The 19,520-nt window shown below is 37.3% G+C and overlaps 1 protein-coding gene across 1 annotated transcript in view; it reads left to right on the top strand.

The window, feature by feature from the left end:
* The first annotated feature begins 1,925 nt into the window (after positions 1 to 1,925).
* The window catches only part of LOC149064605 (TATA box-binding protein-like 1), a 50,408-nt gene continuing 32,813 nt past the window's right edge, over positions 1,926 to 19,520 (top strand). Inside the window, exons 1-2 of the mRNA XM_089255404.1 lie at positions 1,926 to 2,590; positions 17,768 to 17,850. Coding sequence (XP_089111530.1) covers positions 2,309 to 2,590; positions 17,768 to 17,850 — 365 coding nt within the window. The 5' untranslated portion in view covers positions 1,926 to 2,308. The remainder of the gene's footprint in view (positions 2,591 to 17,767; positions 17,851 to 19,520) is intronic.

The raw sequence follows: 19,520 nt of genomic DNA, 5'->3' as shown, positions 1-19,520 counted from the left end.
GGACAGTAAAATCAGGAAAACTCCAATTTATTAACTGTTGGTCATAAATCGTGAATTTATCACGTTCAACAAGATTATGTCCCAAACTCGTGCAAGGAAATATAATAAATCACCAATAAATTACTGAATGCTTCAGGATGGTGAATTCGAATGGCAATGTGTTGATACTATCACAAAAATTAGAAACGATGTTGATGTTGATACCTTGTGACATTATAAGTCAATGTAACATTATAAGATTGATAATGTTGTTGTGAATGTTTTTATCTTCACGTTTATTTTAATTTAATTATTATTACAAAATACGTTTGGCGCACATATGATGTACGGGCGGGTTAGAATAATTAATTGGTTTAATGTGAAAAGATGAAAGCTTACTATAATAGCATACAAAGGTTGTAAATTTTTCATATTTATCAGACTTTCTAACTTTATTTGGGAATTACAAATAACCGCCGGTAAAAGTGATAGAAATGTAGTGAAATTCAATCAAACTTTTTTTTATCAAGACAAATGGTGATTATGCATAAGCACCTGTGTATCACTTTTGCAGTAATTAAAATGCATAGGAACCAACAGCAAAGAAGCAGAACGTCATATAAATGAGGTTCCATTGCATATCGTTACTCCCCGTTAGCGGACAAAATTTTTTGGTCCCATTGGGTGTCCGTTATCGAGAAATTCTGCTGTATATTCGATCAAGAAGGTATATTCAGAGCAATTAGGCCAAACGCACGTGAACGGATAGCATGCGAGAAATAATAAGCTTTCATAGCTAATTGGAGACGAACTATTTTGTTATATTTTTAACGCACTGCATGTTCATAACAGTTTGAAGTTTTCATTTGAAAAGCTCACAAGTCTTCATCGATCATATTTTTTTTAGAAAAATAATTTAAACAGAGGCTCATCTACGGCCTATGGAGTTTTCCTTTATAATATCTAGCAGCTCATGTTTGTTTGTAATCAGAGCTGCCGGTCGTGACGTCACCACGAATGCGCCCTTAAGAACGAATTAGTGGTTCAATCATATAATTACATTATATATATATAATAGTTGTCGCAACAACTATTATATATAATGGAAACATATGCATTATGTAATTCCATATCAAGAATAACGCATCGATTGAGGCCCTTGTCGCGAGGCGTTCCATGTTTTCCTTGATGAGAAGCGATGTTCCCGTCCTGTAACAAATTGTTCTCTCATATCCACAATAGAAGTTCTTGAGGGTGGGGATGGTCGGGGGTTTCCATTCGTGGGGCGTGTTGGAGTGCTGTGGACAGCGCCGCGGGGCTTTGTCAGGTGTGTCGGGACGGAGGGGAAATCGCACTAGTGGTGCTGTCCTGACTTTGTCGAGCGGTGATGTGCCCGAGGATTTGGGTGTGGGGGTTGGTTGTGCTGCTTGGGGGTTGGCGGGATGTTGGTCCGAACCGTGTGTGCTTTCTCTGCTGGCTTGCCGGTTTGAGTTTTCTCGGGCACGCCCACGATATCACGATCAATGAGCTTATATCGCAAAAGCGACAGAGCCTGGGTGTGCTCGGTTCTAAACTAAAATAAACTATATAATTCCATATATTTGTCTTTTTTTTTTAAATTCACTGCAATTTGAAGTGATGCTTCATTTTTCTCGACTGGCGACTTTTCTGTGATTCTAGTATGAGTTGGTGACTTTGTCCACTTTTAGCTTCAATTTTAGCGATTATTTGCAATGCCCCGTATTTTCCTGTATTTCGAAGCACAATCTCAGGTATTTTTCTTGAACAAATATGATCAGTTTACATATACCTGCTGCTTTTCAGTCACTGAGCTATAAGGATAGCTTTCCAAGAAAGCTCAGTATTTCCGGTAAGCAGCTGTGCGATATTCCGTATTTTTCTCGAGAAAATATGGTCTATCGATTCGTAAAGTTAAAAGTAAAAATAAAATTGTTAGTTCGGCCTTGCCTTGACTTCTGTCCAGATTTCCTGTAATAAAACTTGGAGTAATAGTTTTTCCGGATCGTTAAGGGTTGGATAAATACCCGTTTCATTTTTGGTAGAGAAGAAGGGAATACTCTGAGAGTAATAGTGATATATAGTAGCGCAAATATGTAAATGTACACCCTTTTCTAACTTTGGTGTTGAATCCTTAACGCATAAGAAATTCTAGTTCGTAGTTTTTTTTGTTCCCGCTGGCAGTACTGCGTTTTTACAAAGCGATTGTTATGAATTTACTACCGATTTACCCGTAAATCGGTATAAAATAGATCTGAATGTGTCGTGATTAGTAAAAATCAAGACCCTGATATATTTTTTTTCGGGGGTTATGGCCGCTTTGAATGATAACGGCGTGAGCTGTGTACCGCTTTTCTCATCTTTGACGGCTTCCCAGGTGAAGAATAATGAAGATACTCTGTCGCTGAGAGATGAAGTACATCTAGAAAGATCAAATATTTCTAATCAGTATTCAGATGCTAATGAACTGAATGATCAAGTGCTAGATATTGTCATCAATAACGTGGTGTGCAGCTTCAACTTGAAATGCCATCTAAACCTCAAATACATCGCTATGAACGGATGCAACGTTGAATACAGGAGAGAAAATGGGGTAATACATGTATATATACAGTATGTGCATATACCGTACCACCATTTTTCACTCTTCTATTTGTTGTTGGTGTACAAATGTAGGAGTGAGAAACGGGAATAACCGGAAACGACTTTGTTTTAACCTTTTTTTTATACAGCAATTATTCCATTTGTTTTTTTTAGAAATTTTATTGATAACATCGTGAAGGCAGGCAGTCGTGGCCTTACCCAAGACAATTGCCATAATTTTTTTTTGTTTTTTCATGCTATAAATTCGCTATAGAAGGACCCATGAAAGATCCCAGCCTTGCTCCAGGATTAGGGCTGTCATTAGTGCAGTGAGATTCAAAATCTGTGATGTATGTTCCTGGGGTTGCAGGACAGGCTGTTGAGGGCGTATATAAAAAATTAATTGCCATTTGTAGTAAAAACTAGAAGAGTGGCATAACAAGGTGAAATACACAATAAATGTGGTGGGGGGAAAAATAAACTTGTGCATTTCTTTTTTTGAGTGAAAAACCACATGCTACTTGGGGTATGTAAGCCTTCTATATATACCTTGGTATGAGCACACCTTAGCAGGACCGATTTTCAAAAATGTAAGCAGTCAGCTATAAACATTAAAATGATAAATGTTGGCTTTGAGTATGTGGTGGGGGGACCTCATCAAAGTTTTCACCCCCAAAGCAAAATGTGCGAAGTACGTCGCAGAACAACCAGTGCTGTTGTAGAACAATCTGGAAGAATTTTAAGAATAGTGTAGAAAAACGCTATTATGTATATGCGAATTTTTACCGTAGAACATTTTCAGTCAGCTGAGGGCTCGTTGCAGAACATCGCAAAACATTTTGCTTTGGGGGTTTTCACCAGTCCTCGGCACGTCGTAGTGGTCATAGTAGCAGACTTGCATCACAAGGATCTGGGTTCGCACCCCACAGATGACACCATGGTGGTTGGCTGAAGGTGGTTTTTTATGGATCCCAACTTCGAGTCGCAAATGTGAGCCGATCTTTCTATTGAAAAGTCTCGTCATAGATAGCAAAAGGCCTACAACTGTACAATTATTCAATCACTTCACTTCATTATTCAATACGCTTCACTCCATTATTCAATACGCTTCACTCATAGTTAAAAAAATGGATGGTAGCATTACACATAACAAGCTTTGCGCAGAAACAAACTCTGCTGTAGGTTTACAACGCATACACAACATTCAAACATGTACCAATTTGTTAGAAGTTCTGTAGAGGAATATGAACAAGTTTCATGTGTGGTTTAGTGATAGACTCCCTGGCATGTTAGGCAACAGATTTGTCCAGCACTGATGCACACCTTCTTTCTATGTATTTCAAGGGATGCGTAATGTGGTATGCCTCTTTCAAATCTCTGTGGGTATTCGTACCTCTTGAAGATTCATATGGAGGGTACTACTTAAAACCACGGTATGTCAATTTAAATCACTTGATTTAAAAAATAACCATTGATTTAAATTTCGTTTTTTCTTTACACAACTTCAATGATATTGAAGTAAAAGTAACCTGGTATGGTATGCATGTGTGTGGCAAAGTATATGGTTAAAAGAAGTATAGATAATCTTCAGGGAGTAAATAAAGACTTGAACTTGACCCCTAGATACAGTACAGAAAAAAGGCTGCTCTATTTCTAATTTTTGTGCACAGAAAAAAATTGCAGAAAAATATAAGGAGCTAAACTTTTTTAGAGCTCCAACTGGGGAGGGGGAGATTTTTTATCACCAAAATATCATTTGCTTAGGCTAGGTGCAAATTGAGACGTGGGCAACATTTGCAAGTGGGCCAGACCCGATCGTGATGCTGTCAACACACCTTATGTGTAGCGAGGGAATGCACATTGAAACACAGTTCATTCGTTAGCTCTGGACGCAGGCCCCAGAGTGGACGAGCATTTCCAAAAGGGAACGATTTCGTGGGCCAGGAGCCTTGCCTTTTGGATATTATATATTTGTGTAGAAAGTCAACATTAAAATAAAGACATAACATTAATTGAAATAGAAAGTACAGGAATGCTGAAAAATACCAAATTTTGTAAAAATGTGAAACACAAAAAATAATGAAAAATCAGGAGTTAAAAAATAAAGGTTTTAAAGGTTTACATAAATAAATGAAAATTAAAGGGGGGGGGGATGGTTAAAAATTAAGGCTAATTCAAGATTTGTGAAAATGAATGAAACTTTGGGATTTATTAAAATTGAATTTGTGAAAAAATTCAAAATTTATAATGAGTCGCACAATTAATAGAAATTTGATGAAAACAAAAAATGGTGATACCACTGACCTGTGTTAATATATTTTGTTTTTATCCAGATCTCAAAGCATTCTGTACAAATCCCATCTCTTGATGCACATTTGCCGCACACATTTGCATTGTGTACAAGATTGAAGCGTTTTATTGTCTTTACAGTTCCTTCTTACTCAGCATTTCTGTCGTTTCTTGTGTCCATCAATAGGTGTTTTGCATGTTATCACATTTTGAATTGTAGTTTTCAAGTTTAAATACTCAGCACAGAGTTCTTCACATAACTGCAATACGTAAGTTCGCGAGTGATTTTATTTTTCTGTCACTTTTCCGTACAAAATCCAAGCATTTATCTCTGACATGTCCAAAATGATAGAAAATACACGCGTTGTCCAGTGACAACTTCCAGTCTTGGTCGTATGTAATCGCACCATTTGATCCACAATGTCCACTCCATATTTAATTTTGTTACAGTAGGAAACTGTTTTTGGGTTCTATTTTTCATTTTTGTTGAAAGCTACATCAGTATGAAGTGAATTCAGAACTAGAACATTTTTATTATTTTTCCCTGATAGGATGTCGGCATAATATCAGTTCCAGTTTTGAATACGATCGACGAGTATAGATCTTGTTTTCCAGTTTTTGCTGTTGGATGCACCTCACGACGGTCTTTTAGAAGGGTCCCAACCAAATTTTTCGATTTCGATTTGAAAAACTCACATAATCTCAGTGATGTAAAATAATTATCTGTTATGTGTCAATCTTTTCTTAGATATGGTTTGACTAATCTAATTATTTACATTTTTATTGACAAGTTGATTTGCTGGTCTGGTGGTATATTCCCAGTGTAAGGAAATCCTTTTAGAATGTTTTTGGAGTCAATGCAGGCAAGAAGCCAGAATTATATCCCAAATTTGTCGCTCACTTGGGATATACTTTGTAAATGGACATCTTGCTGTTCGTTGACAGTTAGATTGGACCCTGGTTTGTAGAAAGTCACACTGTTTTCTATGAACAAATTCCATAGTGAAGATGCTAGAGCAAATTTGTCAGTTTTCAATCTTTCAGATATTTCAGATCGAATCTCATAGTTTCAAAATTTCTTTGAAATGATCTCTTGCCATTGTTTGGGGGGGGGGGGAAACCACAAACCGACAACCATGATGAATTCAGGGGAAAGTTTTTGCACCTTAGTTAAGGTGCAAAAACCTAAAGTTATAGCCTATCTTTTGCATACATAATGGATTATTATGAATGGATTATGAATAATTGCATCCAGTTCAGGCGCAAAGGAACTGACCAAGGAGTTTTATTTAGATGACGATGAACTTCACACAGCATCTGTACATTTCTGTATATGACGCATCATTTTATCACTGAAAATAAGGCACCATGAACTCAGAACACTTTCATTTATGGTTTTTGACATACAAATTGGAGAGGGCTTGATCTTCTCTCGATATAAGTTTTCTTGCCATTTCTAAACTAACTTTGAAAAGATAACATACACTCAAATTTTCCACATCCCAGAATGAGCAATTTATCAGATAACATGTCAAGAATACTTGGCAAAAAACCAAAAATGATACACCTGCTGACGGACACTTGCATTTAAGAATTAGGGGAAAAGAAAAGTCACACAGAAAGTCAAATGCAAAAAAAAGACTTTCAGAGGAATTATAACCTACTTAGAAATCAATTGTAATGATGATAGTAGTATTTACCGCATAATATGGTAGAATATGAGGAAGGGTCACTATGACCCTTTCCCCTCTGTCTTTCTAGGTATATCCGCTTGTATCTTCATTGTTAAAAAAGATAAGGAAAAAGGCTTTGGTGTACAATAAGAGCATACTAATTCAGGAAAAGTTGATAAATTTTTGGTGGTTCAGTTCAGAGATATGTAAGCTTAAACAGAGCACGTAGGGTACCCTTGTTTGTTTCTAGTGTTAAACTCTAAGAAGCCAAAGCGAGTATAATAATCCGAACTTCGTGGGAATGTCCCCCTCTCGCACAGTCTGCGATATAGTCTAAAAAATTTTCTTCGATTATACTAAGAAGAGAACCATGAGGGTCCTTTCATTTTCGTTTTCCTCTCGCCCTCTCTCCGTTCTTGTCTGTATCTGGGTTCTATCAAGCTGCTTCAGCAGCCTTTCTGTATGAGTGTGACGCATGTGTTTATACTCCACACATTGTAATTGTCTCTATTGTGCTTTGGAATCTTAAATTCTTGCATCTCTATTAGGTTTAGTTGTGTGCTTTGATCCTTTGTGAAGCTAGATTTCAGTTATATACTTCCACTTACTGATGAAATGTTTATCCAGGGGCCTTCATGCTGATAACGTTTTGTGATACGACAAGGTGGGTATACTGGCTACATTGATTTTATATGTGAAAGACACTCTACATGAGGAAATGCACGTCTTTCAACATCGTGGCTTTATTTACGGGAGCCATTCTACCAAACCTACTGCCAACAAAATGAGAGTCCAAGATGAGAAATTTTCCTAAGTCGAAGATTTTATTGAAATTTTTTACCCAATGTCATACCGCAAAGGTAATGTTCCGTTAAATTTTATTTCTTTAAGTGATTTGAAATGCGCGATTTTTAATTATTTTTCCCTCAAGTGTTATTGAAAATGAGGTTTTTCGTTACAGCAATTCCGGGATGCAGTAGATTGTGAAGGTGGTCAAAAATCAGCTTACGATACGAGTCTGGAACAAAAGGTCTGGGTGAGCCAGTTGAAATGTCACACCATAGCTCACCATAAGAACATGCTAATTCAGGAAAAGTAGAGAAATTCCAGGTGGTTTGGTTTATTCTTAGCAGAGATGTAAGCTTAAACAGAGCGTGCAGCCCCATCTGTTTTTCTAGTGTTAAAACTCTATGAAGCCGAAGCATGTGTAATAATTCAACCGCTTTATCTGTTAGATGAACATGGTTTCAGTTCCAGCTGTAGGGATGTGTTGTTGCCCTTCGAAATTTCTTTCAGTTCCAGGTCGCTTGTTTGAAATCCCCCAAATTCTTTGGAATTAATGTCCTTAGAACCAGTTTCGAGCCAATTTTGAGAGCCTTGGACGTGACAAATATTGGTTGAATACTGGGATATAAGGTGTAAATAACGAAGTTATTGCAGTGAACATTTGCTTGAATTCTGCTTGAAGGTAATAAGGGGCCTCTGATCTGTGAAGATAATGAACTCCCTGCCTTCGAGCATGTGCTTGAATTTTTTTTTTATGGATGAATGAATTCTAAACAGTTCTCAGTCATAAGCAGACTATTTGTATTGAATAACTTCATAGAGAAAAATGCAATGGGTTCCCATTTGTCAGCTAACTGCGTAAGAGTACCATCCACTGTGACATCTGAAGTATTTACCTAAAGCCCAAATACTGAATTTAGCTCTGGGGAGTGTGGAATTTGCCAGTGTTGTTGTTATTATTTTAAAAATTGTGTTAGTCTTTACCACAATGATGAATTCATATAGGTGAGAGAGTAAGCTTGGAGCCAATCTGTTTTGTCTGTGCGCGAAAGGCAGTCTGTAAAGCCACGTCTAAAAACACATTTTCTATACCAGAAAGCTTTGACCTCACTGAAGTTATCCATAGTCATTAGGTATAGCAGGCCAATGTATGCAAAATTCTTACTTTTTTTTCAGTATATTCAATGGCTATAGATGAAATGGATGACTTCAGTGACATCATGAGTTTCGCGCGGAGGCTTTCTGCTGTAGACGGTGTTGTCATAATCTGCCGCTCGACTCTATGCGCAAATGTGCAAAGACCAGTTTTCGTCAAAGCAGCCCATACTGTGGGCTAAAAGCAGATTTTTGAGTGGTTCAAGGTGGTGGAGTGGACAGTTTATTGCAGATGGTTCGGACCTGGCTTCATTTGCATAGTGGAGCTCGCGGAACTTGTGCCAGAAAGAATGTGTTTCGTCGTAGGTGCTGTAAGAGCTCTGATAAGAAGAAAATGGGGAGGGGGGTCTAGGATTGTTAGACGTCCATATATATGGTCCACAAGAGCCAGGGTTCGCACATCCTTAAAAACTCCTAACTTTTCATTTCCCTCTGGAAGGGCCCTTATAACTCCTTACTTTTTGCAGCCACGCCTGAAAAAGTCCTTTTTTGTTTCTCTGAAAGGATGATCTTTCTTAGAATAGGCATTCCCCATGGTGATGAATAGCATTGCCTAGAAAAATAAGAGGAAGCTTCCCCCGAATATAAAGAGGAAGAAAAGAGAAAAAAAACGCTCTCTACCTTTGTAATAGGAAATGTGAAAGCAGGGGATGGGATTGGAAAGGAAAAAAAATTTCAATTCCACTGGAGTAAGGGACGACGACAAGCGTATCTTTTCGCAGTCGCACCTTTTTAAAGTGCTAAAAACTGAAGTCCAGTGGGGAAAGTGAATCTGTTTCGTAGATTGGTTGCCGTAAATAAAAAGGCAGAAAAGAGGAACAGGCTCTATCCACACACAAGAGATTCCATGAGAGAGACAATGTGTTTATCTCTCCTGGGATCCCGTAACGAGCGTTCATCCCTGAAGCCACGTTTTCCTAGGAGTAGGCTTTTTGTGCTGCGTGAACCTATCTGGATCATTTCGTGTCGGCAGAAATGAGTTACATAATGACGTTAAACATTTGTGTTTTCCAAGCGTGGTGCATCGGCTCAGGACAGTTATATAGTATATGACCCTGGCGTCATATACTCTATCGGCTGCATGCTCCGGTTTAAAGGGAAGAGACACAATACGAAAATGAAGGGAAGATCGCTGAAACGCGCGGCACACGACGCTTAACTCCTCCAGAAGCAGTCTGCCAATCACGGCCGACGTAAAGCGCTGTCGTGAGCCGTATTGCGCTCTGTAGGAAAACAGTCGTACTGCTTTTCATATTGATGAATAGACGGCATGTCGTGTGGCATAGAAAACCTGCTAGTAAAACCCGGCTTTTAAAAGTGACAGCCCGAGCCACGTCTGGTTTTACAGGAGGGGGGGGGGGGGAGAGGACGAGCCGATCAGCTGCTATAGCGGAACCCACTTATTTTAACCTTCAGAAAATAACTTTAGGGTATCTTTATGTTAGGGGTCATTCAAGTATTACGTCAGCATGGATGGGGGGATTTTTGATTTGCTGACGTGGAAGGGGGGGGGGAGATTCTTACGTCATCAACCAAACCCTTTATAAAAAATATGAAATATTCTTAATGCCGTCTTACTCGGTGCGCGAAAAACGAGTAAAACTTTTCACTAGTTTGTGGGCACCTGAACTAACATTCTCCCTATTGAGTCCCCTACAGAGCCACTCTAGTGATCTTCAAATACTTAGCGGATCCAAATGCTCTAGAGCTGTGCCGTGCATCATATAAGTGATCCGTGATTATGCCGCAGATCACTTAAGTAATCTGGGAATGTGCCGCGGATAACTTGAGTGATGTAGAACCGCACTGGTGGCAGGACCAATGCTCTAAAACTTAAGGATCACTCAAGGGATCGCTTAATGTGCCAGAGATAGCTTAAATGGTCTGGAATTGTGCCACGAGTCACTTAAGTAATCTGTAAATGTGTCACTTGGTTCATTGTTAAAAAAATAGATTTAGGGGCAGGCCACATCATAACGCCAGGGCCACATTTATTTACCATCTATGGGCAATTTACTATCTAGGAAGTTGTGCTGGAAGTGTATGTGGCTGCCTAGAGTTGCTGCAAATATAAAGAATTTTGTAAGAAAAATCTTTGTCGGCTAGTGGTTTTTATTTTGAATAATTGGAGGGGGAATGAATATCACTTTTCGAATTTTTGTAATTTATGTGATGCTGTTATGAGTTATATTTTTGACTAATACTTGAAGGTTTTTGAACACTTTGGTGACGACAGGAAAGCATGTATATGGATTGATTATTTTATGAATTCTTATGATGCTGGGTAACAAATCAAAACTTGTAATTTTTGAACCACTTCTGCATCTATATTTTTGAGAAGAGGGAAAGTTTGTTTGCAAATTAAAAATAAATTTGCATATGTGCCCCACTCCTTTTTTTGCTGTAAAATTTGTAAGTTATGAAGTTTGTCACGACTCCTTAAAAACAGCTTGAAACTCCTTAAAAAGTCCTTAAAAACTCCTTACTTTTCATTTTGAAAATTTAGTATGAACCCTGAGAGCGTATACTGGTTGGTATTGCATTGAATATTCATGAATTATCAATTGACTTTGTAACCTCATAAAGCTGCTTCGTGAGGTGGATAGGGGACTCATGTGGCCTAAAGCCTTCCAGGTTCCAGTGCCAATGAGGTGCTGTATTTAATGAACTTTCAATTGAAATTTAAAAAATTAAAAACTTTGAATGATTTTTTATTGTACTGTGATTATGTTGTCCTATGTCCTTATGTCCCTATTACTGGCTGCTCATTAAAAAGCTCGTGTGACCAACCTTGGCACATCTTGTTTGTCATCTTAATTTAATAAAGCTGACAAGCCTTTAGTCGACTGACCTTAATCAGACAAGTCTGGAATGGCTCAGGCTGGCGTTATGATGCTAAATTAATAAAAACTTAAATGCCTCAGAGTCCTGCTGTCCATCATACATCCTCATCTGCAACAAGTAAACTGAGAAGAAAAGTATGTATGTGACAATGCATCTTCCTTATAAAGGAGGAGGAAAATATGGCAGTAGTTGAGATACTACTAATATATCTACATCAGCCCTTCATGCCACAGTGCGTGAGATAAGGAAGGCAGGGTCATGTCTGTAGTGGTGTATATGGTAGCACACTATTCCAGTTTGCAAAAGGACCTGGGTTCGATTCCTGGTAGAGAACAATTAAATTTTCTTGCAGATTTCACATCGGCATAATATCTAGAAAATGTACATTTTGTTTATATATTGGGCTTAGAAAAAGCTGTCTCTCTCGCGTGAAAATGTCAACAACCCCTGACATCAAAACTGGGGCTGTCTTGATCAGAGCCAGCATGTGTACTGAAAGGCGGGAACCAAAAAGAACTACAAAGCACAAACACTTCAAAGATATAGGTGTCTGCAGCCACTGACACCGTGCTTTTCACAGTGTGCATCATGGCTCCTAAAGTCTGCTCCTGATGGGTTCCAAACCGCTCTACCAATTTTTGATATTGCATCTGCATCATTTATTTCTATTAGTTGTAACCCCCTTTTCATCCAATGATGAGAGGTTACAACCAGTTACAGTAAAACCTCCCAACAACGGCCACTAACGGGATCGTGAAAATGTGGCTGCTATTCAGAGGTGGCCGTTATTGGGGGAGTGGCCATTTTTATTTCTGAAAAGAAAATTTAAATCTGCAATCTATATAACATGTAAAATGATAATATCCATTCTGTAATTTATTATGATAATTATGTAATTGATTATATTTAAATATATGATAATATAATTATAATTATTGATTAATTCATCTACAATCGATGGAGCAAAAAGTTAGGAAAACTAAGACCTAGACCAGTGGTTCTCAACCTGGGGCTATATGGCCCCCCTTGCAGTCCTGGGATATTCTAGGGGGTCCATGGAAAAAAATCAGAAGAAAGGTGATCTACGATAGGTGGTGAAGGGAGTCATACAGAGCTGTGAAGAGAAAAGCTTTAAAAGTGAAACATGGTTGAAAAATATTACTACTTTCAGAATCTGTCCATAAAACCATGGGCATCTTAACCCTTGGGTCTATGTAGGCATGGCCCAGGTCTTCATGTCTATAATGGAGGGAGGGGACTGCACTATATGGGATCAGGTACTATGATTTTCATATGTAAGCTGTTATTTCCAGCTAAGTATGGAGGGCCGCCAGAGCAATGGTCGATGTGTTGGGAGGGCCGATTTATTGTGCAGGTTCATTGGATCGTCCCGTATTTTACACAGACCGTTTTTACCATATAATTTGACTCCACTCCTCAGAGAGATGATAATCCACCATTTGAATCTGTGCCTAGCCAGGATTCCAGAGATCGATCTGATTTATTAAAATTTCATTCATAATAAAAAAATAGGAAGTATCTCAATCTTGGATGAGCGTAGAGTAGGCCCTGGATAGGAAAGGGGGCCACGAGAAAAAAAATGTGATCCATAGGAGGATCATGAGCTGAAAAAGGTTAAGAAACACAACTAAACCAGTGGCTCTCAATCTTTTTTGACTCATTGAGCCCTTTCTGTCTATAATTTCTATGGCGGGAGCCTTGTTTAACACGAAGAGCTCTTTTTTGTGAATAAATTTTATGGTGCAACCCTGTTCAAGCCTCTTTTTTTTATTTACTAATCAAATTTACTGATTTATTTTAGTTTCCTTGAGTTGCCGCGGAGCCCTTGGGAAGTGCATATTGAGCCCCAAGGGTTCTGCAGAGTACCGGTAAGAACTGCTGAACTAGACCATACATGCTAAGCTCCGGACGCGTGGGTCAAATGCGGCCTTTAGGGTCATCTAATGTGGTCCGCGATCTCAAACCTAATTCTGTAAGAACTAAGTGCCACATTCTCGGATCACTTCTATCACCCACAGCATATTTACGAATCATTTAAATTACCTGGACGCTGTTCCAGATCACTTATATGACTCGCGGCACATTTCCACCTCAATTAAATGGACTGCAGCACATTTTTGAATCATTTAGGTGATCTTAAATGTAACCATAGAGCACTTGGTGGCTGATTTTCCTTCTCCACTGCCTCCAATATAACCATCCAGCGTTTGTACTGTGGAAAAAAAAAACATACGTATTCCCCATAGAGTGAAAAGGAAAAAACTCCCTTGAAAATTATTTTTCTAATGGGTATATGTATGTTTTTCCCAACTCCATGTCCAAAGTGGCCGTTGTTCGAAAATCGTTGTTCAGAGGTTACTTGTAATGTTAAGTCCAAGGGACGCGTTCGGTTCCAACAAAATGTGGCCATTATTGGGAGATTATCATTGTTCGGAGGTAGCAGTTAGAGGAGCTTTAACTGTACATGCTAAGGAATACGTGCGTTTCTTCCTCAAACGGGAGATAGGAAAATTCTTTTATTGCAAATTTACAGAGATATGAAGAATTTCACTGTTTTCCAAATTTCGCTGAGACAAAAACAGTTGATAACATTAATTAAAATAGAATGAATTATATCTACAGTCGAATCCCATTATAACGAACTCAAATAAACAAGAGAAATCACTTTGTTATAACAAAATTTTGTTACAAAGGAATTCCAGGTTTTTGCATTGTTTTTATGTCAACTTATCTGGGGTATCAGAAAAGTGTTCGTTAAAACAAGATTTTGGCTATAGCGGTATTCGTTAAAACAAGATTTTGGCTATAGCGGTATTCGTTAAAACAGGATTCAACTGTATATATATAATCGATAGACATTCTGTCGTTATCATGGCACCTTCCTCAAGTTGGTATGAAAGAGCTCCAGCCCAGGTGCCTGGAATGATTCTCGTCATTCTTTGTTTTTCATGCTACAAGTTTACTATAGAAGGGCCTGAATGAATGAACGCCAGAAGTTTGCCACTGAACTTATCTGTTGCTGAGATCTCTTCCAGCCCAGCTTTGTGGCAGTCTGGAACAATTATAGAAGGGTCTTTGGAAGGTTGGTCTGAGAGCCTGTTAAAGATCCTAGCCTAGAGGGCTTTGCTGCAGGATGTTGGGGAGGGGGTCGTGGTTGTTGTAAAGAGCTTGAGACCTTATTTTAAGGCAGATACTGAGAAATCCTTATTTTTTCCAATTTTTTTCCTTCAAAATTCTACAATTTTGTTTTTTAAGCTAATTTATGCCATATGATTTTCCTGTTTCGAATATGCTACCAATTATAACATAAAACAAATTATATATAACTTACTGTTGTATATCTGTTTTTTTTTATTTATCTTGCGGGTCTGTATATTTAAATATTTATTCATCTTCCATGGGTTGTAAAAGTTCCAATTTGACGAGGGAGTTGTCCAGTACTTCATTTTTTTTTTACTTCAACCTGGTGTTGATATACTTTTTTTGCCCAGACAATTTCGGTTTTTTTATCCATAGGTAAGTTTCAAGCCATGACCTTAACATCCAGCAGCAATGGTCCCTAGACTGGGATGCTTAGTGGGTCCCCAGGCCAGACTTTCTCACGGACCACTCCACAGTGGACCTATAGTGTCTGTCACAATGAGGCTAACTAAATCAAGAATGAGCAGTACCCTTTCGAACCAAATTTTTTGACTTGCAGCCTTCAATGAAACCAATATCACTGCCTCCTACCTTTCCCAACAAGCTGCTAAAACAGAACTGTGAGTTCTTTGAAGATACGTATATTCACCGCAATAAGTGACAAAGCGCATGGACAAGAAAAAATCTTGTTAACAGCAAAAAATCTGTGTTTATAGAAGTCGTGGAGCAGTTGCAAAGAAATAAATTTTTGAATTGCTGCCAAACAAGATAGATGAGCACATTTCATTTATGTGATCAAATACAAATACAGCACCACAACAGGCAAAATGCCCAACAAGGTGGCTGAGAAAAAGATGCCCATAACAAATATGGATTTCAAACATTTCAAACATATAGCAACCCAATTAAAAATGCAATTACAAACAAATACATGATAAAATATTACACAATGCCCATAAAGAATACTTATGGTTGTCTTATTTTAAGTATGGATAACTTCTCGATTCACCCTAACATGTTTATTGTGTTTTTTTTAAACGTGTCAATTTTGTTAGAATTTACTACCTTCGGGGGTAAGCTATTCTATTTATTAACAACCCTATTGGAGAAAATTCCCTGCGAAACCATAACCTAGAATTGTCCCTTACCAATCAGTCAAACCATAAAAAAGAAATCCCCTTTTGCAAGAAGCATATACAAGTGCATGTCGAATCTGTTTGTGACCAGGAATAATAAGAATAAAAACCCATGATATTTCCATTAAAAGAGAGAATTTGATGTTTGAGTGAGAAAGACGATATCCTTTCAACACCCACCCTGAGGACATAGCCACAGAAATACTTTGATCCTTTAAAAAAATTCAGTCTTCCAGATAGCTTTTAAATAATACCAAATAAATAAAAAATAAATAAAACTGAGGTACTCGTATTTTATGATACGAGGGGCAAACCATCAAAGACTATATTTTTGGCAGTGTTGTACTGTAGGAGAGGCAAAATGTTCTTCAATCATTTTGAGTAGGCCTATTGTACAAGTGCTTTTGTTTACATTAGGACAAAAGTTGGAAGGAACAGAGATTATGGGCATTGGGGTGAGCTGGAGATATTAATTCACTTGCTTATATTTATGCTTTGAAATAGTTATGAGAAAATATCTGCAAAATTATTTTGAGTAGCCGCAGATGAATTGTGAATTGAGCAAAAGGGCCGAAAGTGACAAAAGTTGAGAACCACTGCCCTAGACACATTGATGCCATATATTTTTTCCACTTGTGGCTTTGAAGGAAAGTATTCTATACCAGGGTGACAAAATAAAATTAAAAAAATTTAGGTGCCACCAAAATTTTATAGATGCAGAGCATTTCCCCTCCACTAAATCTGTCTAAAATAGTATATTTGAATTACCAGAACTTGCTCACCATTTCCTGCTCTAGCAAAAGTGCTAATGTAATTTCCTATAATTTTGTGTTGTCCACACACTCCAATTTAATTATCATACATTTAAAAAAAATGAGGTGCTAACATCAGTTTTTTAGTCGCCATAGTGTCAAGCTGTGTTTTGCACCAGAGGATCTGTCAAGATGCCAGTTGTCAGGATCTGTCAATGATCATTGGCATGCACAAGGTGGGATAGGAGCAACCAAAATTATAGTGTTATTTTGTAGGAATAAAACATAAACCCCCCCCCCCCCTTCAGAAGAACAAACTTTTAAACCCCCCCCCCCCTTGTGTACACAGGATTTTCTCCTGTGTACATCTATGGTTATTATACAAGTGTTGGTGACATGAGTGCCATGATTCTGCTACACAACCTCCCCATCAGACTCACACTTTGTTTAGGGGAAAATAAATCATATTCTTCAATAGCATCTTGTGACAAATAATTTCACACAAAATTAGAATCTGTAGATTCATTGGGAACATTATCACAAGATAGATAAAATGCTGGCTTCATTCCATCAGTGTTGATCACCTATTCTTCATGGTTCACTTCTACAACGAAGTCCTTGGTCAGTCTCCATACAATGCAGAATGGGCGTTCTTAAGGACACTGTAGAGACTTCTTGAATGCAATGCTGTGGTGAATGCAGGTAGCCGGCTTTTTTTTTTTTTGGAATACAGATCTGTTAAAGTTTATGGTTGCACAGGATTAATCCTCATAAAAGAAAACTGCTCATAATATGAAGCATTTTATATAATCTGCACTAGAAGATGTTTCTTTAACATTTATCTGTAGATTATACAAGGTGATTCAGAACATCAAAGGGAGATTCAGGCATATGATAACAACCAAAAATCACATAGGTGCGCAAATGCCACTACAGGAACTTGTCGAATCACAGACTTTTTTAAAGCAATCCCAAACTCAGCAAGAAAAAAGTAGCAATTCTGATAATATAAATATGTTAGGGGCCACAGATACACTCAGAATACACATTCCTACTTACTGATTCATTAGAAATTCTGCAGAGGAATGTATATGAGGTGCATGTAGAGTTAAGTAGTAGTATGTGCATTCAAGCATGCAGTCCATGCAGAGTTACTAACGAATGGCTCCGGATGGCTTCAGTGATTTTGATGGCTTTCCTATGTGATTTTGGATTATTATTGTATGTCTGAATTGCCCTTTCAGCTTGGCATTGCTTTTCTGAATTACTCTGTATGCAAGAAAATAGTATAACATTATTTGTGAAGAGTATTTTGTAAGAGTATTTCAGAATAAGCCCATGTGCTTACTTGCTTACATAAATAAGTTTTTCTGTATATATGATTTGGCAGATGGTGACAATGAAACTGAGAAATCCTTGTACAACAGCAAGCATATGGTCTTCTGGCAAAATTACATGCACAGGGGCGACCAGGTGAATTTTCGTTTTTTTTAATTAACATAATACAGCATAATGAAGTTTTATACTGTGTTTAGTTTCTCACAGGCTCAGTAGTAAATTAACATCACATTTTTCTGGTGCACAGAAAAAATGTATTAAAATGGTTCACATTTCTTCTGCAGCATGTTTTTAACCTGCTGCAAAAAAAAACAAAAAAAAATTGTCATCTGTCCTGCAATTCAGAAGTGAATATAGTCAATGTATGCCATAATATATATATATATATACACCTTGACTTATGAATTTTTTTTGTGACTAAAATTGTTTTGTGATACTTCTTCCTCGTCTAATGAACATTTTGCTTGACATAAATGCAAGCACTCGCATAACAGCAGCGTTGTGAGCTGAATTTTTGTGCAATTATCATTAGAATTACAGTCTTTCACGCCTGATTAATTTATGTTTATCTTGAAAATCCCTTTATAGATATACTTCTATTTCTTTTCCATACAGCTTATGAGCTAATTCATATGAATAAAAAGATATGTCTAAAAAAAAATATAAAAAAATTATCCTAAACTTGAATGTTTCCAATGCACATGTTTTTTCAGTGAGAGACTATTAGCACCAAACTGAAGCGTTGTCTGGACATTTTAGGAGATTATCTTTTTCATCTGCCTGTATGAGATACAGAAATAAGCCAACCACATCACGTAATAGTACATTTAGAAAACTGATTGAGGTTGTGTGAATATTGTAAAATAAAATATTTTAATAAAAAAGTGGCAAAATGTGATCTAAAAATGAGTTGATATGCACCAAGAAATGCTAAAATATGTATTAAAAATCCAAATAATAAATTTCCAAATAAGTTTTAAAAATTCCAAATATGTACCAAAACTGTTTAAATGTGTTAAAAAAACAAATAATTCTGTTGAAAAGCCAAATAAGCAGTGTTTTTAAAATGTGCATTCTATATTTTCTTGGTGCATATTCATTTACGAAATATAGTTTTATATGAATGAAAATTAAACATGAATACCATCAATGCTATTGTATAGCTGTATGTAATTGATCACCTTTTTTAAGCATGACACCAAAATCTTCTGATAGGATTAGTATCTGGTATTATAATTGGGTATTGCAAAATCACAGAAGCATTGATGAAATTTGATGGACATTTCCGAATTCTTGATTCAATCAGCATTTTTCACTTTTGGACAAAGTTTTCAGCTGCTTTAACCAAAAAATAGAGATAAACCACAGTGGATCCCAACCTTTTTTACTCCATGCTCCACCTCTGAAATCATGATCACACACCCCCCCCGTTAAACTTCATATCTCTAACTTTTTTAATGTAAAAAATTAAAATGTAAATATAAAAATTAACCATCTTTTGCTATTGTTTTGCATCCATAAATTTTACAACCAAGAGGTTTTTCTGCTGTCCCCCCCCCCCCATTGTTCTGTCTCTTCTGTCCCCATTACTTGTAATTATTTTATACAAAAAAGTAAACTCCTATTCACGCTAAAGGAGCCAAAAACTTAATTTACTTAGTCGAAAGCAGTGGTGCTTTTTACCAGAGCTTTCAATATATGGAAAATTTACTTCCAACAATTCAAAGACTGAAAAATCGCCACTAGGAAAACTCACTGGCAACAGTTTGTCACCAATGAGTGAGTGACAGTGATTAAACAAGAAG

The sequence above is a fragment of the Pholcus phalangioides genome, unplaced genomic scaffold (genome assembly GCF_987345545.1).
Source record: "Pholcus phalangioides strain wild (caught in Gottingen) unplaced genomic scaffold, Ppha-v1.0 ptg000042l_1, whole genome shotgun sequence".
NCBI lineage: Eukaryota > Metazoa > Arthropoda > Arachnida > Araneae > Pholcidae > Pholcus > Pholcus phalangioides.
This window is presented reverse-complemented; position numbering and strand designations above follow the sequence as displayed.